Genomic DNA, 22,224 nt, shown 5'->3' with positions numbered 1-22,224 from the left:
TAGTGTGGAAGAGAAGACTTTTAAATGTGTTGTAACACTGGCAGGAGTAGAGCTGAAATTAAACTGTGAAAGTTTGTTATGTGACGATGTAATATTTTCAGGTGTTCAGAAAAATATTTTTACAAAAATAAAATAAAGACATTTGTTTTCATTGCAGTCAGATTTCTCAGTAGTATCACTGTTGATGAATTTTAGCTCTTATTTAGATCTTATTTTTGGTTATATAAGGTTCATGCTGTGAAACTGCTGCGTCGCGCATGAGAGGGATGCAGACATGCTTTTGACTTTGTGCCGTTTCACTGTGACCTTGAAAATGCAGACGCAGCTGTGAGTAAGAGCAAGTCAGCAATCACAGATGCTCACAGATTCACACGTCACACACCACTTACTTAGTGCACTCAGACACACTTAGTGCATGGACACCGACCTGGCAGCATAGATCTAGCTGGCTTTGTGTGGTGCGTGATTAACCCCCACCCCACCCTTTCTCTGTGATTATTTTTCTCAGGCTAATATGAGGAAACCTCTGGTGTGCTGAAGGACATCTGGATTCCACAGATTTATTGTACAAGTAGCATTCTCAGCATGCGCCAAGCCCAACCGTAGTGTAACAAGAGAGCACATGAGCGTTGAAGCAGAGAGAATAGTCATGGCCTCCGACGTGCAGCACCGTCAGATTGTCTGTGCCCGCCAGCGCTTGTGGAGAAAACTCAGGCCTGCACGGGTGATCGGCCTCCTCATCAGTCTCGTAGCAATAAGTGCATTGGCCTTCTCATGGCACTCTACTGCTCAGTGGGAGGGGCTACAGAGCCATGCTCCACACAGGACACTGCTATCCACACACCTGAGTTACCACAGTAACCTCTCAGAGGACACGCCCATAGCCATGCGCTCGTCCGCAGAGACAAACGAGAGTCAAGGGGACTATCCGACTGACCTGTTCAGCCTGGAGGACCGTCGGCGCGGCGCTGTCGTGTTACACATGTTCGGCATGATCTACATGTTCATTGCACTCGCCATCGTTTGCGATGAGTTTTTTGTCCCCGCGCTCACGGTCATCACAGAGAAATTCAAGATCTCAGATGACGTGGCAGGCGCCACCTTCATGGCGGCGGGGGGCTCGGCTCCTGAGCTCTTCACCTCTGTCATTGGCGTATTCATTTCCCACAGTAACGTGGGCATCGGAACCATTGTCGGCTCCGCAGTGTTCAACATCTTGTTCGTTATTGGAATGTGTGCTGTGTTCTCGAGAGAGATCCTGAACCTGACATGGTGGCCTCTTTTCAGAGACGTCTCCTTCTACATCATCGGCCTCATCATGCTCATAGTTTTCTTCCTGGATAACTACATCACGTACTGGGAAAGTATCAGCCTGCTGCTTGCCTATGCCACCTATGTGGTCTTTATGAAGTTCAATGTGACGGTAGAGACTTTCGTCAAGGGCATCGTAAACAGAAACCAGGTGGTAGAAGTGGAGGCCCAGCCAAAGGTGAGTTGACAACATCTTCCTTTCTCTGACTGTTCAACCAATGTAGACTCCCCATTTGAATGGTGGACTGGTTGAGGAGACTGAGTAATTTGGTCACTGGTCTGATTTGTAGAGAGTGATTTCTGGGCAGGATTACTGCAGTAATAGGAGATATCACAATACCCTAACCAGAGACCAAAGTTTGAAGACCAAGGGATAAGCAGAAAAATGCAAATGATTATTTCTTTTCAACTATGCAAATAGTAATCTTATACAAGGCCCCATACCAGTAGCTGCTCTCAGCCCTTGAGGTCCTCCTCGCAGTCCACACTTTGGTGGCATCATGTTATCTAGGGCTTCTGGAGGGCCGTTGTCCTGTAGACTTCTATTATTTGGTTAATAAGTGGACAGGACTTGAAAGGTTATTTTGCCGGACAGCAGGATTGGGGGGAGAGCAGAACATAGAGTGGTCGGCATACACAAGAGATCCTGAGGATTATGAAGAGTCATATAAATTCTAAACACACAATACCGGACCCGAGTCAGCACTCAAATGTTGCCAGGCAACAGGTAGAAGTTGTCTTTATGGGATACACTCAGAGACATATGCATATGCCCATGCATGACTGTGAATATAGTTTTCCTGCAGTTTCCTATGTTTTGGTTGTCCATGAAGGCATAAGCTCTCCATTTGTGATGCAGTAGTCATGGATGCAGCTGAAATAATCCTGCAGGCTTTATGTAGCATAATCCATTTGTCTCTGCTACAGCAATGAGGCCTCGACTAACAATAATCATGATCTAATACAGCAGTTTAACCTTGAGCCTAATCCCTAACCCCTGCAGCTTCCAAAGCATCTTCAAGCACCACACGAGAAGATTCACAATTTCCAATGGAACTTACCTTAAAATAGTCTGCTGTGCATGTTGCTTCATTAATCTCAAATGTAATATGGTGTTTAAGCAATGTACAAACTTACAGAATATTGTGCTCCCTACAAAATAATTTCTGGTGACCTAAAATTAGATTTTTAACTTAAGGTTTTGCTTGCACAGTGATAGGACGTGTCTAATCAGTTTAATTTGAACACTCTGCACAAATTTTTGCCATTTGCACATTGAACTCAAAACATCCACAGATTCAGCAAACTGGTTTTGGGATCAATGCTGCAATTATTTCAAGCAGCATCCTTGCAGTTTCCTCTAGTACGTCACATGGCTTCAACAGCAGTCCACATACTCCCACAGGATTGTGATGTTCGATAACATAACACTCGCCTTTTTAGGTGTAATATAAATAATATTATTAATACAGCATAAATGCCCACTGTTATGATTGGATTCCACATATGGAACTGTTTTCAAAATGCTGTCTGTTCTTGGCTTAATCCCCCTTGCAGCAATTTCAATGCAGAATCATGTGCATCATACTGTGTAAGTTTAGGCTTGTAACAGCTAGAAGTATCACATTCACAATCACCAACACCAAATTTAGCAGATAAGGAATTGTTTTATCCCATAGCCATTTTCTATGAGATTTTGATGAGGCTCAATGAATTCCTACTGCCTTTATTGTAGGAAAACATGGATTAAAGCCCAAAGTATACTTGTGTTTTTATGCATATGTGAGGGTACACGTACAGTGCGTGTGATGCAAATTTCGTCACCATAATAGCATTCTCGCCACCCGATTTTTATACCCACACATACTTTTTTTTTTTTTTTTACACGCGCAATTGAATTTTTTTACACATGCACAATTGAATTTGTTTTGCACTAATCATTGTTCCACAAGATGGCAACACTGGCCCGGGCTACACAGCAAAAAATTATTTTCTTACTTGGTATTTTTTAGGGGTAGGAATCGCAGGGTACCTCACGATACGATCACGATACATGGCTCACGATTACAACAATATCACGATACAGCGATTCTGTGATAATCGATATATATTGCTAGACAATCCTATAATGATACATCACGATATCTGTCTATATATAAAAATGCCAGTGAAAAGGTTAAGTGCAGGTTTTCTCTCTTTATTAAAGTCCAAATTGTTAGAAAACTGCACAAAAAGTTTTTCAGTCTGTTATTAAATTTAACATTTTAAGTAAATTAAACATTTTATGCTTATACTTTTTAAAAGCTTAAACTTTGCATGTAAACTGACACATTTAGCCTAAGTTAACTGCTTATCGACTTGTTTCATATAAACACAATGGTACATTAAAAAAGAAATACCAACCTCTATTATTTAAACCTGGGAAGATCTCAGTGTTTACCAGCTTCCTTATAATAATCCTGGGAATAGTGTTGTCATAGGTACGAAAGTAGGTTGCGTATTTTAAAATGTTAAAAATGTGACGATAGCAGCGTAGCCTAGCATTTGGAGCACTGTTGAGCGGATTCTTAAACACCTCTGATTGGCCATTGTGTGTTCACGCGCTCAACAAATATGTCTGTGATTGGCTACAATGATCAACGGTTCCAAAACATATTGTAAATAAACATCTATGACGCTTTTCATCGAGCGCTTCAGATTCACACGGTAGCGTTTGAAAGCAGGCGTCTATCAGCAGATCCCTAATATATCCGCTGATAGACGAATCCGCTGATAGACGAATCCGCTGATAGACGCCTGCTTTTAAACGCTTCCGTGTATATCTGCGTAAGCGCTCGGTGAAGAACGTCAAAGATGTGTATGTTTGTCACATCAGTAGTATAAAAACCTAAGTGCGTCCAGACTTTGAACTTAAATGTGGCTAGGGACATCTATTATTTTACTCACACTGCTGTCTGCTATCTGGTTAAAAACCTATTTTTCTTAAGCTAGTTAACTTCTGTTCATGTTTCCCTCATTCATGTGTTGAGCGCCGCCTTGAAGTAGTGAAGGGAACAGGGAAATCTATTTAGAGCGCCTTATTTTATTAATTAAAATATCGATATTTGGCACCAGCGTATCGATTCTCATATCGCACAGAGAAGGACGATGATATATAACCATATCGATATTTTGTCACACCCCTAGTATTTTTGTCTTGTGGTGTGTTCAAGTCACGTCGGAAAGATCGTATTTACGAGCTGAACGCACATGAACGCCACCACAATACCGTAAATACGAGTGGGAAGTTCGGGATGTTCTTTAAGCCCCGATCTGTACGAGTTGGGGGCTTGTCAGTGCGAAACATGGTGGAATACTACAATATTATATAAGTATTTAGCAGCGACATTGTCCAGCTTTTGTATTTACAACGAAGTAAGCTAATTGCCTGCACAAAATATAACAATATAATATGTAATGATAAAGTTTACAGTGGCTTCATAAATTCACTAAAAACATAAGAAAAAACCAAAACACACCTGATGCACATTCTTTGTTCTTCATTTTCAATAAGTAGAGCTGCTGTATTTATGTGTAATTAATTAAGAGAAGGTATGCCGCCATCTTACTCCGACGAAAGTGACTTGAACGCACTGCTGTCTTAAACACGACTTCCCATGAGTTAGTTTAAAATAGTACAAAGACATTTTTATCGATTAAAACTGGAGAAAAATAGACACTGTACAAGGATGAAACTTTTTAGAGCGCATGTGTTGACCCCCTGCATTCGCGTATGCTATAAAATAGAGTATACTTTGAAAGGCTATGTGTTTCTTCTCTTAGGTCATCAGCTTTATATCGGACTTGTTGTGATGCAGAAAAAATGACATGCATCACCTCTGGGGAATGTGTGAGGTATCAAGTTGACACACCATCTATTAGCATTAGCTCTTGTTAACCCGTAAAAATAAGACCTAGGGCTACTCAAGGTAATATGTTGACTTTTGAGATTTATAAAGTAAACATGAGATTTATATGTTTAACAAAAATGTTCATGAAATTAAATGAAAATGTTTAATGAAATTAGAAAATATTTAGGAGATTGTTGTTTAATTTAGTTTTATACATGTGTTTTCATATCCATATATTTTATTCTAATGTCACTGGTCACTGAGTTTTACACAATTCTTTGGTTCTTTTGTATTGTGGGTTTGCATTGGGTTTGTATTGTCACATACTCTCTGAATTATCGTAAATACGAGTTTTCTAGGTAAAAATTGCACAAGAACGGCCTCCCATTTTGAAACTTGAATGCGATGAGCTCGTAATCACGCCTTCAAAAGTGGGAATTATCAAATTTCCGATAGCACGTGAATGCAACATTACTTCTTCTCACCGCTGCTTCCTAATGGTTTAGAGGACAATTACTCCAAGTTACCCCCTGCCGTTTCAAAGAATAGCGCAACGGCAAGCACGTCAAGTATAAACGCCACATCTGTTTGGGGAGGTGTGCGCGTAGTCAGCAGAGGCGAAAGCATAAACAAGGCTTAAGGCAGCCAGGAGAAGTCTTGTGGTGCTGAATCTAAAAGTAAACTGTATTGCAGCAGTGGGAGATTGTTGGATTGTGGAGTCATGTTCATTACGTTATTCTGTTCACAAGGGATTATACAATGTCTAGTGTCAGAGAAGCCCTGCTGGGTTAAGCTAAACAAAATGTGTCCAGTTAAAAGAATGCATAAAATCTTTGGAGATATCAAAGGCTCCTCAGACCTCTGCTCGAATCTGCTGTTGTATTTCAGATATGTCATATAAGGTTAAGGTTAGAGGTTAGAAAGGTTCAACTGGAGGTAGGGATTCTCTGTTTGTTGATGTCAAAAACATAATAATATAGATGCAGTAAGTGCAGTAGAACAGATGCGCCCTGGTAGTTTAGGCTGATTTGTCAAGGATGGCCACCGCTGTCTTTCTTCAATGCTAATTGCTTTGACAACAGACAGGTCTCTATAGTGATATGAAGTGAGGTGAAGCGTTTGTGAAAAACAGCCTAGCTAAAGGGAAGGAAAAACACTGATGGTGCTTTAGGAAGCTGTTCGTACCATGTTCTTTATGGGGTGTAAAATGACTCAGGAAAGTCTTGAGTCAGCGCTGTGCCATGGGCTGTGCGATTGCAGTCCCAGAAATATAAAGCCCTCTCACTTTGTTGACTTTGGCTTTGGCTCTGCGAAAATTAATATACTTGGGTTGTAATTCAAGTAAGTATTTCTTTTTCTATAGCATTATTATGCTGTAGTTAAGCTGCAGGAACTTAACTTGATTATTTACAGTACTCAATTGAAAGAAATGACCTGAATGCTAGCAGAATGGAAATAAATAACTACAGTTTGGATAAAATTTAAAAGATCGAAGCTATTGTTTAGTGAGAGATTGGCTGTTAGCTTGCATGAAGGTGTTATTCGTGTATATGATGGTAGTTTGTTTATTTATTTACCATATTTTAAAATTTTCATATCATACCAATTTGTGTTATCTTAAAGGTGTTGTAATTAGAATTTGAGCAACGCTGTTGGACATTGTTGATATTTGAAATCAACTCAAGCAAACCCACCCCTCTCTTCATTGCTCCGCCTCCAAAACTCACATTCCAATCTTAACCACCCTGCTCCAAGTCGGTTTCAAACCCCAGCCCGAGCACTGCTGGCATGCGAGGCGAATGCACTACCAATGACGCTAAACACCACATTCTTTAGCAGTTGTCAGTGTGCAGTAGTTTAACAGCAAAACTCTCACTATCTGGCCACTGTTACACACACAATGCGAGTGGATGTCTGTTTATCACAGCTGACGCGCAAAACAAAATGCTTCACAAAAATAAAGCGCAGTTGATGAACAAACAACAAGGAAGCACAAAAAATAAACGTACAGTACACAAGAGTAAATACAAAAAAAAAAAAACGTCCGTTGTTAGTCGCGAACAGCACAGCAGCTAAAGACAATCAAAACCCAGTGTACTCACATGAGTAGCGGGATCAAAGCAGCCTCCGCGTCTGTTTTCAGGCCTTCCCACTTAGCTCTCTCCAGCGCTAGAAAGCTTTTCTAATATAAACGCGGGTCCTAAAGCACTTGCCCAGGCATAAATCTTCATTCCAGTGATATTCTTTTGAGCTCTTTTGTATTGTGTCCCATTTCTTGTTCTGCAGTTTTTTTTTCTTCTTATTTTCAAATCTCCCTCTTGCTCGTTCTCTCTCCTCGACCGTCATATGCCCCATAATGCTGATTGGTTAGACATTTGTTGTTGGTATCGGCCCGACCAACTTCCAAACAGTGTATTTGAAATACTACTGAGTCCACCTTTAATAAACAGAAAGAATGTTTTGGAGTACCACAAGAGATTCCAAAGACATTCATTGATAATACTTAATGATGTTTGTGCTGACATGCTCTTGTTCAGTTTCAGTTATATTACGGAAATCTTTTTGAGTTTTATTTTACTTTTTATTATTGCGAGAACATTGCAGTACTTTGAATTACATGAACTCACCTTCTGTCTTTTTATCACTCCCATTGGTAGTTTTAACCCTGGTTCATAAATGTGGATAATGAAGGATATCTAAACATCCTTAAGATAAAAAATTACTAGAGAAAACTGTAATATAATAAGACTTGTTGGCTATTGGTCTAAAAAGAATTATATAAATTTTTTTCTAAAAAATATATCCTTGCAAAATGTAAATTATATTACAGACAACTCTAATCAACTAAATGTGATTATAAGGAATATTATTAAACATTAACCTCATAATTTTCTGTAAATCTGCTTTGAAGCAATGTGTATTGTGAAAAGCACTATATAAATACATTTCACTTGATTTGACCTCCCTGTGTGTGTGTGGGGGGGGGGGGTTCTTTTTTTCTAGGTGCTCTGGTTTTCCCTTACAATCCAAAAACATGCAGTACAGGTGAATTGAAGACACCAAATTGTCCATAGGTGTAAATGCATGTGTTTGTGTGAGTCTCAAGCCATGCAATGAGGAGGGTTAGGGAAATACCTGGTAACCTACCCAAGAAAAATCTCTTGCGTATGGCAATAGATGGCTATAGAATCACCAGGAGTCAGGTAATAGATAGATAGATATAATAAGACATGTTTGCTAATGATCTAAAGAAAAATTAGATACTTGTTTCCAGATTTCTAGAACACGCATTAGTAGTATATATTATAATTTTTAAAAAAATTGATCTTGTTTTTGTAATGTTTAGATATTTCACAGTCTAGGAATGCAGCATCTTCTAATGCATTTTATAGTGCGAGAAAATCATCCTTTTTGGCAGAATACATCATCTGCTGAGCTCTTCTTTTTTGCTTGAGAATGATTTACGGTGTGTTTAGTGTGGCCGTTCAGAGGTGAAATGCGATCATATGCAGGGTATTTAAAGAGTCTTCTATTCTGTACTAGTTCAGGTAAAGGACCTTTCTGTGAGATTTGTTATTGACGCTCTGATTATCCCCAAGGATTTAGTCTTACCTTGTGACAAGAGATGGAAATTAGTTTTGGAGGTATGAGCTCTAAAAGCTGCCTGGTAAATCTGGATTTATCTCGAGCGCATAAATAAAATATAGACTAGGAGAGGAGAATACTAAGATAGTTCCTAATCTTCATTCGTCAGCTTCCTTTATAACAGTGCATGTCAGTAGCGAGCAGTGGATTTCTGAAAAGTCTCTTCTCTGATTTTTTTAGTCTAATATAAATTAACAGCTATGTAAAATCATAAAATTATTTTAATGTTTACGCTGCTTCCTGGGTTAAAGGTTAATGCAAAAGCATTTACACAACCATCAAACTTCCATTATACTAATATACTATTTTTCATATGGACATTTTATTTGTTAAAAATAAATAATATCTAAAAGTCTTTTCCTTTATGCATTTAAACATTTTCATATAGCCTCACAATACAAAAATCATTAACTATGCAGTACAGAAAAAAAAAATATATTTTAAGTATCTTTTATGTTGTTTGGTTAGTATTATTTATAATAATAATAAAATAATAATAAGTTTATTTTATATAGCGACTTTCTGCAAACTCAATATTGCAATAATTTACAATATTGCAACACAAATATGACAGCAGACAGAAAAACAATACGGAAACATAAAATACATAACATGAATCAGATCATACAGTCAGAGGTCAGAGAAACAAGAAACAAAAAAATATGTTTTAAGGTGGGTTTTGAAATCATGTAATGATGAGAGATCATGAATGTGTTTGGGAATGGAGTTCCAGAGTGTGGGGGCAGAGATGCAAATTGCCCGACCACCGACCGATGCTAACTTATCTAATACTTGCAAAAAATGTCTTTTTCAGAACATTAAAATCACCATGAAATCAAAATTGACAATTTAACCATCAAATCAATTCCACATGGACAAAATGAAGAAGCTGTTTCACTTGAAAATGTCACAACAGGGTAAAATCTGACTATCACATTTTCCATTTCATGTCGACTTTAAGCAGGTCAATGGCAGGTGTAATTATGGTTACAGGCATCTTCACTTCATTCGCCTCTAATCAGCATATAATCAGAATTGACAATATTCATTTTGGTCCCACTTTATATTAGGTGGCCTTAACTACTATGTACTTACATTGAAAGATAAGCACAATGTACTTATTGTGTTCATATTGTATTGCAAAACACTTTTGCTGCTATTGAGGTGGGATACGGGAAAAGGTTAGGGACAGGTTTGTTGGTATGGGTAGGTTTAAGGGTGGGTTAAGGTGTAAGGGATGGGTCAACAGTGTAATTATAAATGTAATTACAGAAATTAATTAAATATGTAATTACATGCAGGTATTTTTTTTTAAATATAAGTACCTTGTAAAAATATGTATGTACACAATAAGTGCATTGTATCACATGATTAATTTAAATGTAAGTACATAGTAGTTAAGGCCACCTAATATAAAGTGAGACCTTTATTTTTTATATCAAAAACTTGGCTGTGCAAACATCTGATTGAACGTGATCATTTTACATTCACTTAAACTACCCGTAAACTGTTCTAGCACCATGAATTGTTTCAGTGACTTGTATGTAAACTCAATGGATGCAGAAGAGTTGCAGAATCATCTAAGTAGTTCATTATTTTAAAACTGTCATCGATCTGCTGCAATGCAGTTGTACTATTTTTATCTTGACATGGTGTCTTAAAAATGCGCCCCTATTGCCATGAGATGCCTTCGAGCAACAAACTTCAGTCTTGTAGTGTGTGCTTGGCTTTATATAGAACTATCACACAAGAGACCTGACTTACAATTGATTCCAACAGAGTTTGATGCCGGTGTGCTGCTAATCTGATGGTGTACAGCTTTAAAAAACATTAAACATTATAAATATGAGGTACACAAATACTTTGTTTTGATTGAATTGAACTGTTATTACTTTTCAGCACTGAAATATAATGAAACATAAAATATAAGAATAATATATATATATATATATATATATACACCGTGTGCAGAATTATTATGTTATTAGGCAAGTTGATTTTCTGATCATATTTTTTTCCCCAAGCACATTTTACCAATTCCAAACCACATCAATCTTAATAACTGCTATTAATTTTGTATTTAATCATTTATAAGTGATATATAATTGTTCATGAAGGCTGGAAATGAAAAACGCCTTATATTCAGATGTGCATAATTATTATGCACATTTTCTTTTACAGGCAAAATGAGCCAAAAAAGATATTTAACTCTTTTTTTGACTGAAAAGTCAAAATGCTCATGAGAAGGAAGCAGTACTAATGCAATACTAGAAATTGCAGTCTTCATATTTTTTTCAACACTTCAGCTTGTGATTCTTATCAAGTGGGGTCATTATTTTAGGATTCTTTACCGAACCTAAGCCTCTGAGATCCTGACACCTTGTACTTCTGGAGACTCCAGGTAGGTTGCTGTTCTGGAAAATGGTGGCGCTGGAGACTAAAGGGTTCCTGATGGTTTCACACTTAATTCTTGACCTTAATTCTTAATTATTTTGCAGTTAACATGTTTCTTTTCTTCTCCACCTGTTTTTGTCTGACCCTGCTGACCCAATGAACGTTTTGCTGTCCATTGGTCATGCCTTAACTTTGCAATTTCTAGTATTGCATTAGTATTGCATCCTTCTCATGAGCATTTAATAATTTTTGACTCTGAGTTAAATTTCTTTTTTGGCTCATTTTGCCTGTAAAAGAAAACCTGCCTAATAATTCTGCACACCTGAATATAAGGCGTTTTTCATTTCCAGCCTTCATGAACAATTATATATCACTTATAAATGATTAAATACAAAATTAATAGTAGTTATTAAGATTGATGTGGTTAGGAATTGGTCAAATGTGCTTGGAAAAAAAATATGATCAGAAAATCAATTTGCCTAATAATTCCGCACACGGTGTATGTAATATAATATATAGTCAACATTATATAGGCTAGTCAGCATAATTTTGCTGCTTACTGTTTGAGCAAGGCTTACTGTTTGTGATCCTTAAAATGCTTTCTAGATAGGCAGCTCAGTGGATTTTGAAAGAGAGCTTGTGTGTCTCACACTTTTATAAATGTCTGTTCTATTAACTGGAATTCATTTTTGCATATTTTGAAGTAGTTTCTGCTGTTTGATGTTGCAGAGGTTGTGAATAAGAGGATTTTACCTTAATTTCCCCTTCCTGATGCTCAAACAACAGATAACGCATCTTTATCCAATAATTCTCACATATACCCATGTAGATTTGTATGCTTCCCACACACAAACACACACATTTTAGCTTTTCTTCACACAAAATGTTGGAGGACTTGAAAGAAGTCATGTGGACCACTTTAAGAATATATTGGCTGGGTAACAATTCACTTTAATTATATCAAAAAGAGCGACTTGGCTACAGTACGTATATGCATTTGGCAGACATTTTTATCTAAAGTTACTTACATTGCATTCAAGATACAGGTATACATTTTATTATTATGTGTCTACATTGCCCATTATGTGATCAAATCCATGACCTTGATGTTGTTTTTGTCATTCTCTTCAAGGATCAAGAACATTACCATATTCGTAGCCCATCTCGCTAACGCAGGGTGAAAACTGTCACACCATGAAATGCTGCAAGGGAAGGTGTGATGTGTTTGCTCGGGATTTTGTGATCATTTTTAATCTCTCTAATCTCCTTATTAACTAGCTTTGATCTATCTCTTCTCACTGTAGCGAGAGGACCTGTGACACCTGGGTCAATGTGGGTGGGCAAACAGATTATGATTAGCCTTCACTTGACGAAAAATTATAAGGCCTGTTTTAGTACCACATTAATGCAGTCAGCAGAATTCTGGCTTCTATACCAGGAATTTTTGCACATTTCCCATTTTTTATTTTCATTTATTTTTAAATCTATCTATCTATCTATCTATAGAGAGCAAGAGATCATTGGGAATATTTTTAAATATTAATGTTAGATTTCTATCACAGTTCTGTTGTCACTTTTTTTTCTGGGTAGATTCGTATACCTCATACATTGTTATTAGGATTAAACTGATCAGATTAATTTGAGCTGATGCGATCTTTTTTGTTACAATAACACCAAGTCAAATGGCTCCTTGGATGTCACAATTTTAAGGAATGTTAAAGTTTTTCAAGTCTGCATGAAATTCTGAAGAAAACAACAACAACAACTTCATTTTCATAATGCATGTTACTGGACTTATTGTAAATGATTCATTCACACATTTTATATATGTAAAAGTAGATTTTAATGTTGATACTCTCGTAAAACCATATGCCATTGTACGGTGAACCACACTGTAAAGAAAACAATTTATGTTATGTGATATCTTGAAAAATGTATGTGAACGCTTTGCTTCCCACTGTAAAAATCATTGTGGCAACTTGTAAAGTTTTTATATTTAATACTATTAAATGAAGAATTAGGGCGGTCTAAGCACAAAGCCTTGGGGAACACCACATCATATGAGGATTTACTGGACACACAATTAGTGAAATGCAGACAAACAGGATCTCAGGTTGTTTCAGTTTAGGATAGGAGCAGGATTAGGTTGAAACTTCTGGTCATTTTTGCTTCAATAACAGGTTACTTTCTATATACATCAGAGACTAAGGGGTCTTGATTGTATCACCCCTTGAATGCTAAAAATAACACGTCCTGTCCATATGAGACCACTGAAAGCTTGACCCTGTAACCACACAAAGACCCTCAGTTCATTGCTGCTTGTGTGTGTGTGTGTGTGTGTGTGTGTGTGTGTGTGTGTGTGTGTGTGTGTGTGTGTGTGTGCTCACTGTTGTCTCTGCACTTAATTACCACGCCTCCAGATCATTGTGCAGATATCAGCTCTCATCAGCATTAGAAGAGTGTCTGAATAGTAAATGTAAATGTGAAATAGAGATGCATTTCAATCTCTCTCTTAAATAAAAATAGATTATTGCAATCATGCATCCATGAGAAAAACATCTGAGATTCTGCAAGGTGTTTACTTTTGGTAATTTCCAAGGATAGGGTACAAAATAGAAAATCCTTAAAAATTAAGTTTTTTTTTTTTTTTTTTTGAGCAAATGGTCAGAAGAAGAAAGTGCTTAGCTTACAGAAAATGTTACTTATGTCAAATATATATATTACATATTTGATCTTTTTTCTTGCAATAACTGGTGTAACACGGAGTTACAATTTTAATTTTGTTTATTTTTTAAAATTTGCATGAATTAAAAAATAATTTAATTGTTTTATTTTCTTAATGCATATTAAGCAAAATTTCAAAACTTTTTCTTCCTTCTCTTTCACAGTCTAATCATTAACTAAAGAATAATATAAAGTTTTTTTTTGTTTTGCTTTTGTTTGATAAGCCGTTTCACTTGAAAATCGTTACAATATGGATGTCAGCTGCAATTTCTGCTTAATCATCTGGTAGCAGGGACAAAATGTGGGACCATGCTAAATACATATTTAGTGATTATAATTATTTAATCACAATTTACTTTTCAGTATAATAAACAATGCCAGTTCAACAGATTATGAAGACTGACAATTTTGTATGAATTTATTTGTTGGATACAGTCAAGAAGGTCAAAGCCCTTAAGACATCTTAATAGTTTCTAACAAATCTAACAGTTTTCATTTGTGCCTCAAATGCTTTTAAGTAATGAGACTTTAAAATGCATCCTATTTGTGGAAAGTGCCTTTTACGCAACAGAATTTGCAAAAATGTATAGACAACATAATGAGTAAACACAATCTAGATCAATTAAACATGTACATCATAACCCACCAATCTCACAATAAAATGGGTGAGGTGTTCCTCTCCTGCTGTCAGCCGCTGTGTGCGCATATAATTACCTGTGTGTATGTATGTAAGCAGATCCCATTAGTGTGTATTTGATCCTGAGTGGCAAGGTCACTCATGATGAGGACTGAAGGTGAGGAGCTGCGAGAGAGATGGAGACAGAAACCTGAGGCTCAATCGATCTAAGCTATTTTAAAAGATTAGAGAATTAGCTAATGTTGAAGGCAGAACAGTCGGGACTTTCCTTACTGAAGCATCATCAGCTGTGTGTGTGATGCTCTTGTTTGTGCGGATACTTTCTGTTGTGGGAAGCAGTAGAAGCTAGAGATTTTGTCCTGCTGCCATTTTCACAATTTTGAAAATAATTTTCTGTCAAGGGCTTGATGGTAGACTAATTTCTAAGTCTCGAAGTGGAAAATTTCACCCAAAAGAAAGTAATAGAAAGTAAGACATTCATGTTTATTTTTCATTTCACTCAGTACATAATATGCATTTTATGACCAAATGTATTAAATTAGTGACCACAGACTTTTGGATGGACCTTTTTAAAAGGAAGTTATCATCTTCCTATTTGTTGAATCATTAGAATTTGTTACATTTCTTTGAATTCCAATTATGTAAATTCCACCTGTTATTTAAATTTAAATACCAGTTCAGCCAATTCTTGCCTGTTAGAATCTTTTAGACTACAGTGTAATAGAGTATTATTATTATTATTATTATTATTATTATTATTATTTTCTGAATGAATATTAATGTGTGTTGTATATGTGTGTGCGCACATACAGTGGTCACACTGTTCAAGTCTGTGGTACTTTGCAGATTAAAGCAGGTCTGATTGCAATCAGTCACTATGATGAGGCTTGTGAAAGGCTAATTATCATAATGACTGAATTTGCTCTATCAATGTTCATTCAGCAGCCTGTGCTCATAATCACAACCTTCACCAATTCTGTTTTGTTGGCCCTCATGCCATCTCCAAGGTGACCTCTACACAAACAAACACACACACTCAAACACGACAACTATAGTACTGTCGCTTGACCTCCTTAGTCAACAGGAAATTTACCCCATTTAATTACTGTCCAGAGTCTTAGTTAAGATGTATTGTACAATTGATGACAGTGTTTTTGGCCAGATATGCTTATTTAGCTGATATCAAGCGACAGTTTTAAGGACAGAAATGAATTTCACAGACTGCAGCAAGATTTATATTAAAGGGGACCTATTATGCCCTTTTACAAAGTCTTGATTTTGTTTTTAGGGTCTACTAGAATAGGTTGTTATGCTTGTATTTTCAAAAACACTTTATTTTTCTCATATTTGGCATTGTTGCAGCACCTCTTCCCAGTCTGTCAGTAACATTGTTTAGTTCTGTCTCTATAAAGCCCCTCCTACCAAAAAGCACAATGTGTTCTGGACCACTGTGTTGTGATTCGTCAGCCGCTTTGAGCGTGTTTGGGAAATGTCACGCCCCTTACCATAACCATGGTCGCGTCCGAAATCACATACTCTCTTGAGTAGGTACCTATTTTGAATAAGTAAATACTTCACAACCGATAAATAAGTAGTGTAAATATACAGTGCCACTTAAAAGTTTGTGAACCCCTTCCAGAATCTGTGAAAATGTGAAACATTTTAACAAAATAAGAGATATCATACAAAATGCATGTTATTTTTTATTTAGTACTGTCCTGAGTAAGATATTTTACATAAAAGATATTTACATATAATTCACAAGACAAAAAAAAAAAAAAAATAGCTGAATTTATTAAAATGACCCCATTCAAAGGTTTGTGAACCATTGATTCCTCAGAAAAATTGATTGATTCTTCAGAAAAATCCACACTCATACATCACTACATACATCTTGTATGTAAAATGTTTTAATCAGGACAGTACTAAATAAAAAATAACATGCATTTTGTATTATCTCTTTTATTTTGTTAAAATTATTAACATTTTCACAGATTCTGCAAGGGGTTCACAAACTTTCAAGTGGCACTGTATATAGTGTGAATGTGTGTAGTATGAATGTAATCTGGATGTACTATATAATTTTGTCATTATCATGTGACCTACCAGCGTCAGTTGAGTCGCTTCAGTGCCATTCACAACTCCTCTCCCGTGGCCTCATTGGATAGTAAAGTTTCCATCGTATGTACACTTCAGAATCTTGCCGGAAGTAGCAGTACTGCAAGTACTGTGAAAACTGTGAATTCGGACATACTTCTTCTGTCACATACTGTTTTTTAGGTATGCAATTTTGGATGCAGCCCATGAGTTTCAACACAAAACTAATGCATCTCATTTAAATGAGGAATATTGTGACATGTACATTCCTGGAAGAAAACTCAAGAGTACAATCGAGGCATTTCAGGGAGTTCAGAAACAGTGCTTACTGATATAGGGTGTAACTGTCTTTGGAGTGACTTTGTGGTTTGTAACAGATCTTTTTCATGCTCAAACAGCAACATTACACACTAAAGAAAGTTGAACATGTAAAAAAGCATAATAGGACCCCTTTAAAATAGATTCACTTATTTAAATACATTAGTTGTGAGCACATTTAAGTAATAGGCTTAATCTTAGATCTGTAATGCCTCCAATTAGTCAGCTCACATCTTCTTATCAGCCTCACATTTGATTCACATCTTGCTCTGAGCTGCTTAGAGAAAGCAAAACTAAGTTGCCTGTTTAGTTGAAATCCCTGAGCATAGCTCCACTATTTAACTAATTAATGGGCCTCGTTTACACATATTCCATTTACCAGCATAAAACTATCAAGGTATATTAGCTACAGTAGCACTGATTTGATGTTTTGTTGAAAGAGGCACAGACATTTTCTTAGTGCCTTATTTTAGGATGTTACACTTAATTGAGGAGGCTTTTCCTTTTTTCTGTTAAGTGTTGGAGATTGATGATTTGGCTCCTTTGTGATTTGCGCTTTGGGGTCTGGGCCATCCTGAAATCCCCTGTAGGTGATGAGAGTGGCTGCTTTTGTAATTAGTTCAGCTTGCAGAAAATTGGGTCACTAATTAACAAGAGGGGAAAGGCTTGCTTATTTATTTATTTATTTATTTACGCATTTCAATTACACATTTTATTTGTTTTTTATTACTTATGCATTTTATTTATTTATGTGGAGTTATATTTGAAATATGATGAAGATGCTAAACAAAAAGCAACTTTAGTGTTCTCAGCACTGTGGGTGCAAAAAGATTTCAATTACATTTGAATAAAAGCATGGAAATGGATGCTGATTTTTAACAGACTCGCACTGCAAGTTGGTTCCAGGTTGGTGATGAGTAAACTAGGTGTGCAGAGACAAGAGGTACAAATTGATTTCTTCCAGGGCACTCTCTTGGAGCTAATTTAGCCCTAAGAGCTAATTTTAGAGTCTTTTCCATCATGATTGAAGCTGTAATGGTTCTGCATTACCTGCTGAACTGATCCCACTGATGTTCTAGTAGCAAAGTCCACTGCACATGACCTTTCAGCTCTTTCAGTACCCGTTCGCTGTGTTGCAGCCTGTTGGATTGGGAACACTGGAACATAACTCACAGAGCTTTACATCAGTTTACTGCATATTCTGACTAGAACTACCCACTTCAAGAGACCATCTGACTATAAACCAGTTCTTAATAGTACTGGATTAGAATAGATTGGCCCACATTGCTCCAGACTGGGCTGGGAGTGACTGGTTTATAGGAAAGTGTTGTTTAAAGTGTCATAGCCTGTTGTGTAGGGAAATATAGTACATATATTTAGCAAAATACTCCTCTCTAGAAATTTATTTTCTGGCTGTCGAGTTTATGGTCATTGAATGGCCTTTCTGAGGCAAATCTAACACTGGCTGTGTTTCCATCTACTTATTTTTATGCACATTTTGGGATATTGCATAAAAAAACGCTGGAAACACCAAGAAATGCATAAATTCTAAAAATGCGCATAAAAAAACGTATGCGCTCAAATGAGTAGGATACATTTTTTTATGCAACAAAAACATACGCATAAACTACAACCCGAGTTCGTAGTTTAAATGTGTTTTTTAAATGTGAATAAAATAAAATAAAACTAAAAGACTTTCAAATCACATGAGCCAATATTTTATTCACCATAGAACATAGATAACATAACAAATGTTTAAACAGAGAAATTTTACACTTTTATTCAGAGAAACTGGAGAAATCTCTGTGCGTAAAGGACAAGGGCGAAGACCTTTATTGGATGCCCGTGGTCTTCGGGCCCTCAGACGACACTGCGTCACTCATCGGCATTGTCAATGTCAATGACATTACTAAATGGGCCCAGGAATACTTCCAGAAACTACTGTTGGTAAACACAATCCATCGTGCCATCTGCAGATGCCAACTAAAGCTCTATCATGCAAAAAGGAAGCCATATGTGACATAGTCCAGAAGCGCCGTCGTGTCCTGTGGGCCAAGGTTCATTTAAAATGGACTGTTTCAAAGTGGAAAAGTGCTTGTGTATTTCAGCAGGACAATGCAAAATCACATACTGCAGCTATTACAACAGCATGGCTTCGTCGTAGAAGAGTCCAGGTGCTGAACTGGCCTGCCTGCAGTCCAGATCTTTCACCTATAGAGAAAAATACGTCAAAGATGACCACAAACTCTTCAGCAGCTGGAGACCTATATCAGGCAAGAATGGGACCAAATTTCAGCACCAAAACTCAAGAAACTCATAACCTCGATGCCCAGACGTCTTCACACTGTTTTGAAAAGAAGAAGAAATGCTACACCATGGTAAACATGCCCCCATCCCAACTATTTTGAGACCGTAGCAGGCATCAAATTTGAAATGAGCTCATTTTGTGCATAAAATTTCTCAGTTTAAATTTTATTATGTTATCTATGTTCTATTGTGAATAAAATATTGGCTCATGTGATTTGAAAGTCTTTTAGTTTTCATTTTATTCAAATTTAAAAAACGTCCCAACATTTCCGGAATTCGGGTTGTACAATGGTAACACTTTTACCGAATAAATTCCTTGATGCGCATCAAAAAAGACATGTGACTTTGCAATGTGACAGTATAACTGGACCAACCAGCGGCCCAGTCTTGTTGCACCACATCTGAAATGCTGTTTTGGTCATTCTGTAATGCCTGAGCAAAGATGGTTCAGTATAATTCCTTCCCAGAAGCACTTCACACGATTGGATTCACAAACACCAGGCATCTAAATGCAAGATAACATGACAGCGTTTATTGCATTTATTATATATAAAAATTATTTTATACAGTGGCTTCTACTGCAGAAACTTAGCACCAGTGTATCAGGAAGTGACGTTATTGTTCTCTTTCACTTGCTAGATGGAAACACTGCTTTATTCGCAAATGTTTTATGTGATATTCAAAATTTGCACATAAGTTAAATACACAACTTTGGATGGAAACATACAATCACTTCCATGGCCACAGGTGTATAAAATCAAGCATGCAGACTGCTTCTACAAACATTTGTGAAAGAATGGGTCGCTCTCAGGAGCTCAGTGAATTCAAGCGTGGTACCGTGATAAGTTGCCACCTGTGCAATAAGTCCATTCGTGAAATTTCCTCACTACTAAATTTTCCACGGTCAACTGTTAGTTTTATCATAACAAAGTGGAAGCAGTTGAGGCTGTTATAGCTGCAAAGGGTGGGTCAACTCCATATTAAACCCTATGGATTAAGAATGGGATGTCATTAAAGTTCATGTGCATGTAAAGGCAGGCGTCCCAAAACTTTTCGCAATATAGTGTAGCTACTAAGTGACACTGAAGCTATTTTATTGACGTCTTTCCGCAGTCAGCACATAATCAGTAAGGTCACATTTCATAACACACAGTGAGGTCACAGCACACATTTGGTGAAGTCAGAGGTCAAAATATACACTCGGTGAGGCCAGGTCAGAGGACAGAATACACTCTCTGTGAGGTTAGAGGTAACAGCACACACTTTTTGAGGTCAGAGGTCAAAACATATTTAGTTGAGTCTAAGGTTACAACTTTGGAAATGTCAAAATACACAGTTAGGTCAGAACACAATCAGTAAGGTCATATTTAATAAGACACAGTAAGGTCACAGCACACACAGTGAGGTAAGAGGTCAAAAGTCAGAGCACACTCTCTGTGAAGTCAGAGGTAATAGCACACCCTTGATGTCACTGGTCAAAATCACTATGAGGTCAGAGGTGAAATTGCACACTTGGCAAGGTCAGAGGTCAAAACACACTCAGCAGGGTCAGAAGTCACAAAACATACTCTGTGAGGTTAGAGGTTAAAACACTCGCTCTCTTTGAGGTCAGAGGTCAAACACACTCTCTGTGAGGTCAGAGGTCAGCACACTCTCTTTGAATTCAGAGTTTAAGCACAAACTGAAGAAGTACTGTTTGGTCCTAGTGACTCTTACGACTTTGGCGATCTGGACCTTGGTGACTTCAGTTTCTATGCTATTCCATGTGTGAAAAATCTTGGTGTGTTATTTGACTCAGGTCTCAAATTTGATAAACAAATTAATTCTGTTGTTAAATCACGTTTCTTCTTTAATTTACAACGTCCAGCAAAAGTTAAATCTTTTCTCTCTATAAAGGATTTTGAAACAGTTATTCATGCGTTTATCACTTCATGCCTCGATTACTGCAATTGACTCTACTATGGGGCAAACCAAACATCTATTGGGCATCTTCAAATGGTTAAAAATGCTGCAGCCAGGCTGTTGACTGGTAGTCACAAATTCGTTCACATCACCCCAATTTTGATCTCTCTGCATTGGCTACCAGTCAAACTGAGAATTGAATTCAGAATTTTAGTTTTTGTTTTTAAAGCACTACATGGCCTAGCACCAATGTACCTATCTGACATTCTACATTGTCATAATCCATCCAGGTCACTTAGATCTACAGTAGCAACCTTGGATTGCTTTCTGTTTGTAGATCTAGGCTAAAACATTGTGGAGACTGAGCATTTGCACTAGTAGGCCCTAAACTCTGGAACAGCCTTCCGGTATTGATCTGAAAGGCACAATCACTCTCCTCTTTTAAATCTAAACTTAAAAAACATCTTCTTAGGGTTGGTATTTAAATGTCTGCTGTTTTATATATTGTAATTTCTTTTTATCTTTGAGTATTATGATCTGTACAGCACTTTGGTCAACCTTGCATTGTTTTTAAATGTGTTTTATAAATAAAATAAATGAAATGAAGCACACACACTCTTTGAGGTCAGAGGTCAAACACTCTTGGTGAGGTCAGAAGTCAAAACACACTGTTGGTGAGGTCAGAACACACACTCTCGGTGAGGTCAGAGGTCAAACACACTCTGTCAGCTCTGTCCCAGCTCTGTTAGTTGATGTGTTTTTAGTGTGTGTCTCTATGGAGTCTGATGTCAGTGTGCTGTCTGCTGGTCCTGTCTCACATCACTGTGCTGTTGTCTCTTCTCTCTCTTTCTTTCTCTTTTTGTTCGTCTCTTGACTGTGAAGTTGAGCCCTAGTGGAGTGGAGGATGACAGCAAACTGTCGGTAAGTGTTGTCCCTGTCAACGTGTCTGTGCATTTGTGTTTGTGCACGATGTATTGTTTCAGCATTGATACTGCGATG

General features: G+C 37.1%; 1 protein-coding gene across 9 annotated transcripts in view; it reads left to right on the top strand.

The window, feature by feature from the left end:
- The window catches only part of LOC127516029 (sodium/potassium/calcium exchanger 2-like), a 70,379-nt gene that overhangs the window by 1,283 nt on the left and 46,872 nt on the right, over nucleotides 1–22,224 (top strand). For 4 of the 9 annotated variants that reach the window (XM_051900297.1, XM_051900296.1, XM_051900291.1 and 1 more), the window contains 2 exons: nucleotides 509–1,489; nucleotides 22,108–22,146. In XM_051900297.1, coding sequence (XP_051756257.1) covers nucleotides 623–1,489; nucleotides 22,108–22,146 — 906 coding nt within the window. In that variant the 5' untranslated portion in view covers nucleotides 509–622. Of the gene's footprint in view, nucleotides 1–228; nucleotides 328–508; nucleotides 1,490–22,107; nucleotides 22,147–22,224 lie in introns of all 9 variants that reach the window. The other 5 variants (XM_051900299.1, XM_051900298.1, XM_051900295.1 and 2 more) reach the window with 2 other exon arrangements.

This window comes from Ctenopharyngodon idella, chromosome 7 (genome assembly GCF_019924925.1).
Source record: "Ctenopharyngodon idella isolate HZGC_01 chromosome 7, HZGC01, whole genome shotgun sequence".
Taxonomy (NCBI): Eukaryota; Metazoa; Chordata; class Actinopteri; order Cypriniformes; family Xenocyprididae; genus Ctenopharyngodon; species Ctenopharyngodon idella.
The sequence above is the reverse complement of the archived record's forward strand: the minus strand, read 5'-3'. Positions and strand labels throughout refer to the sequence as shown.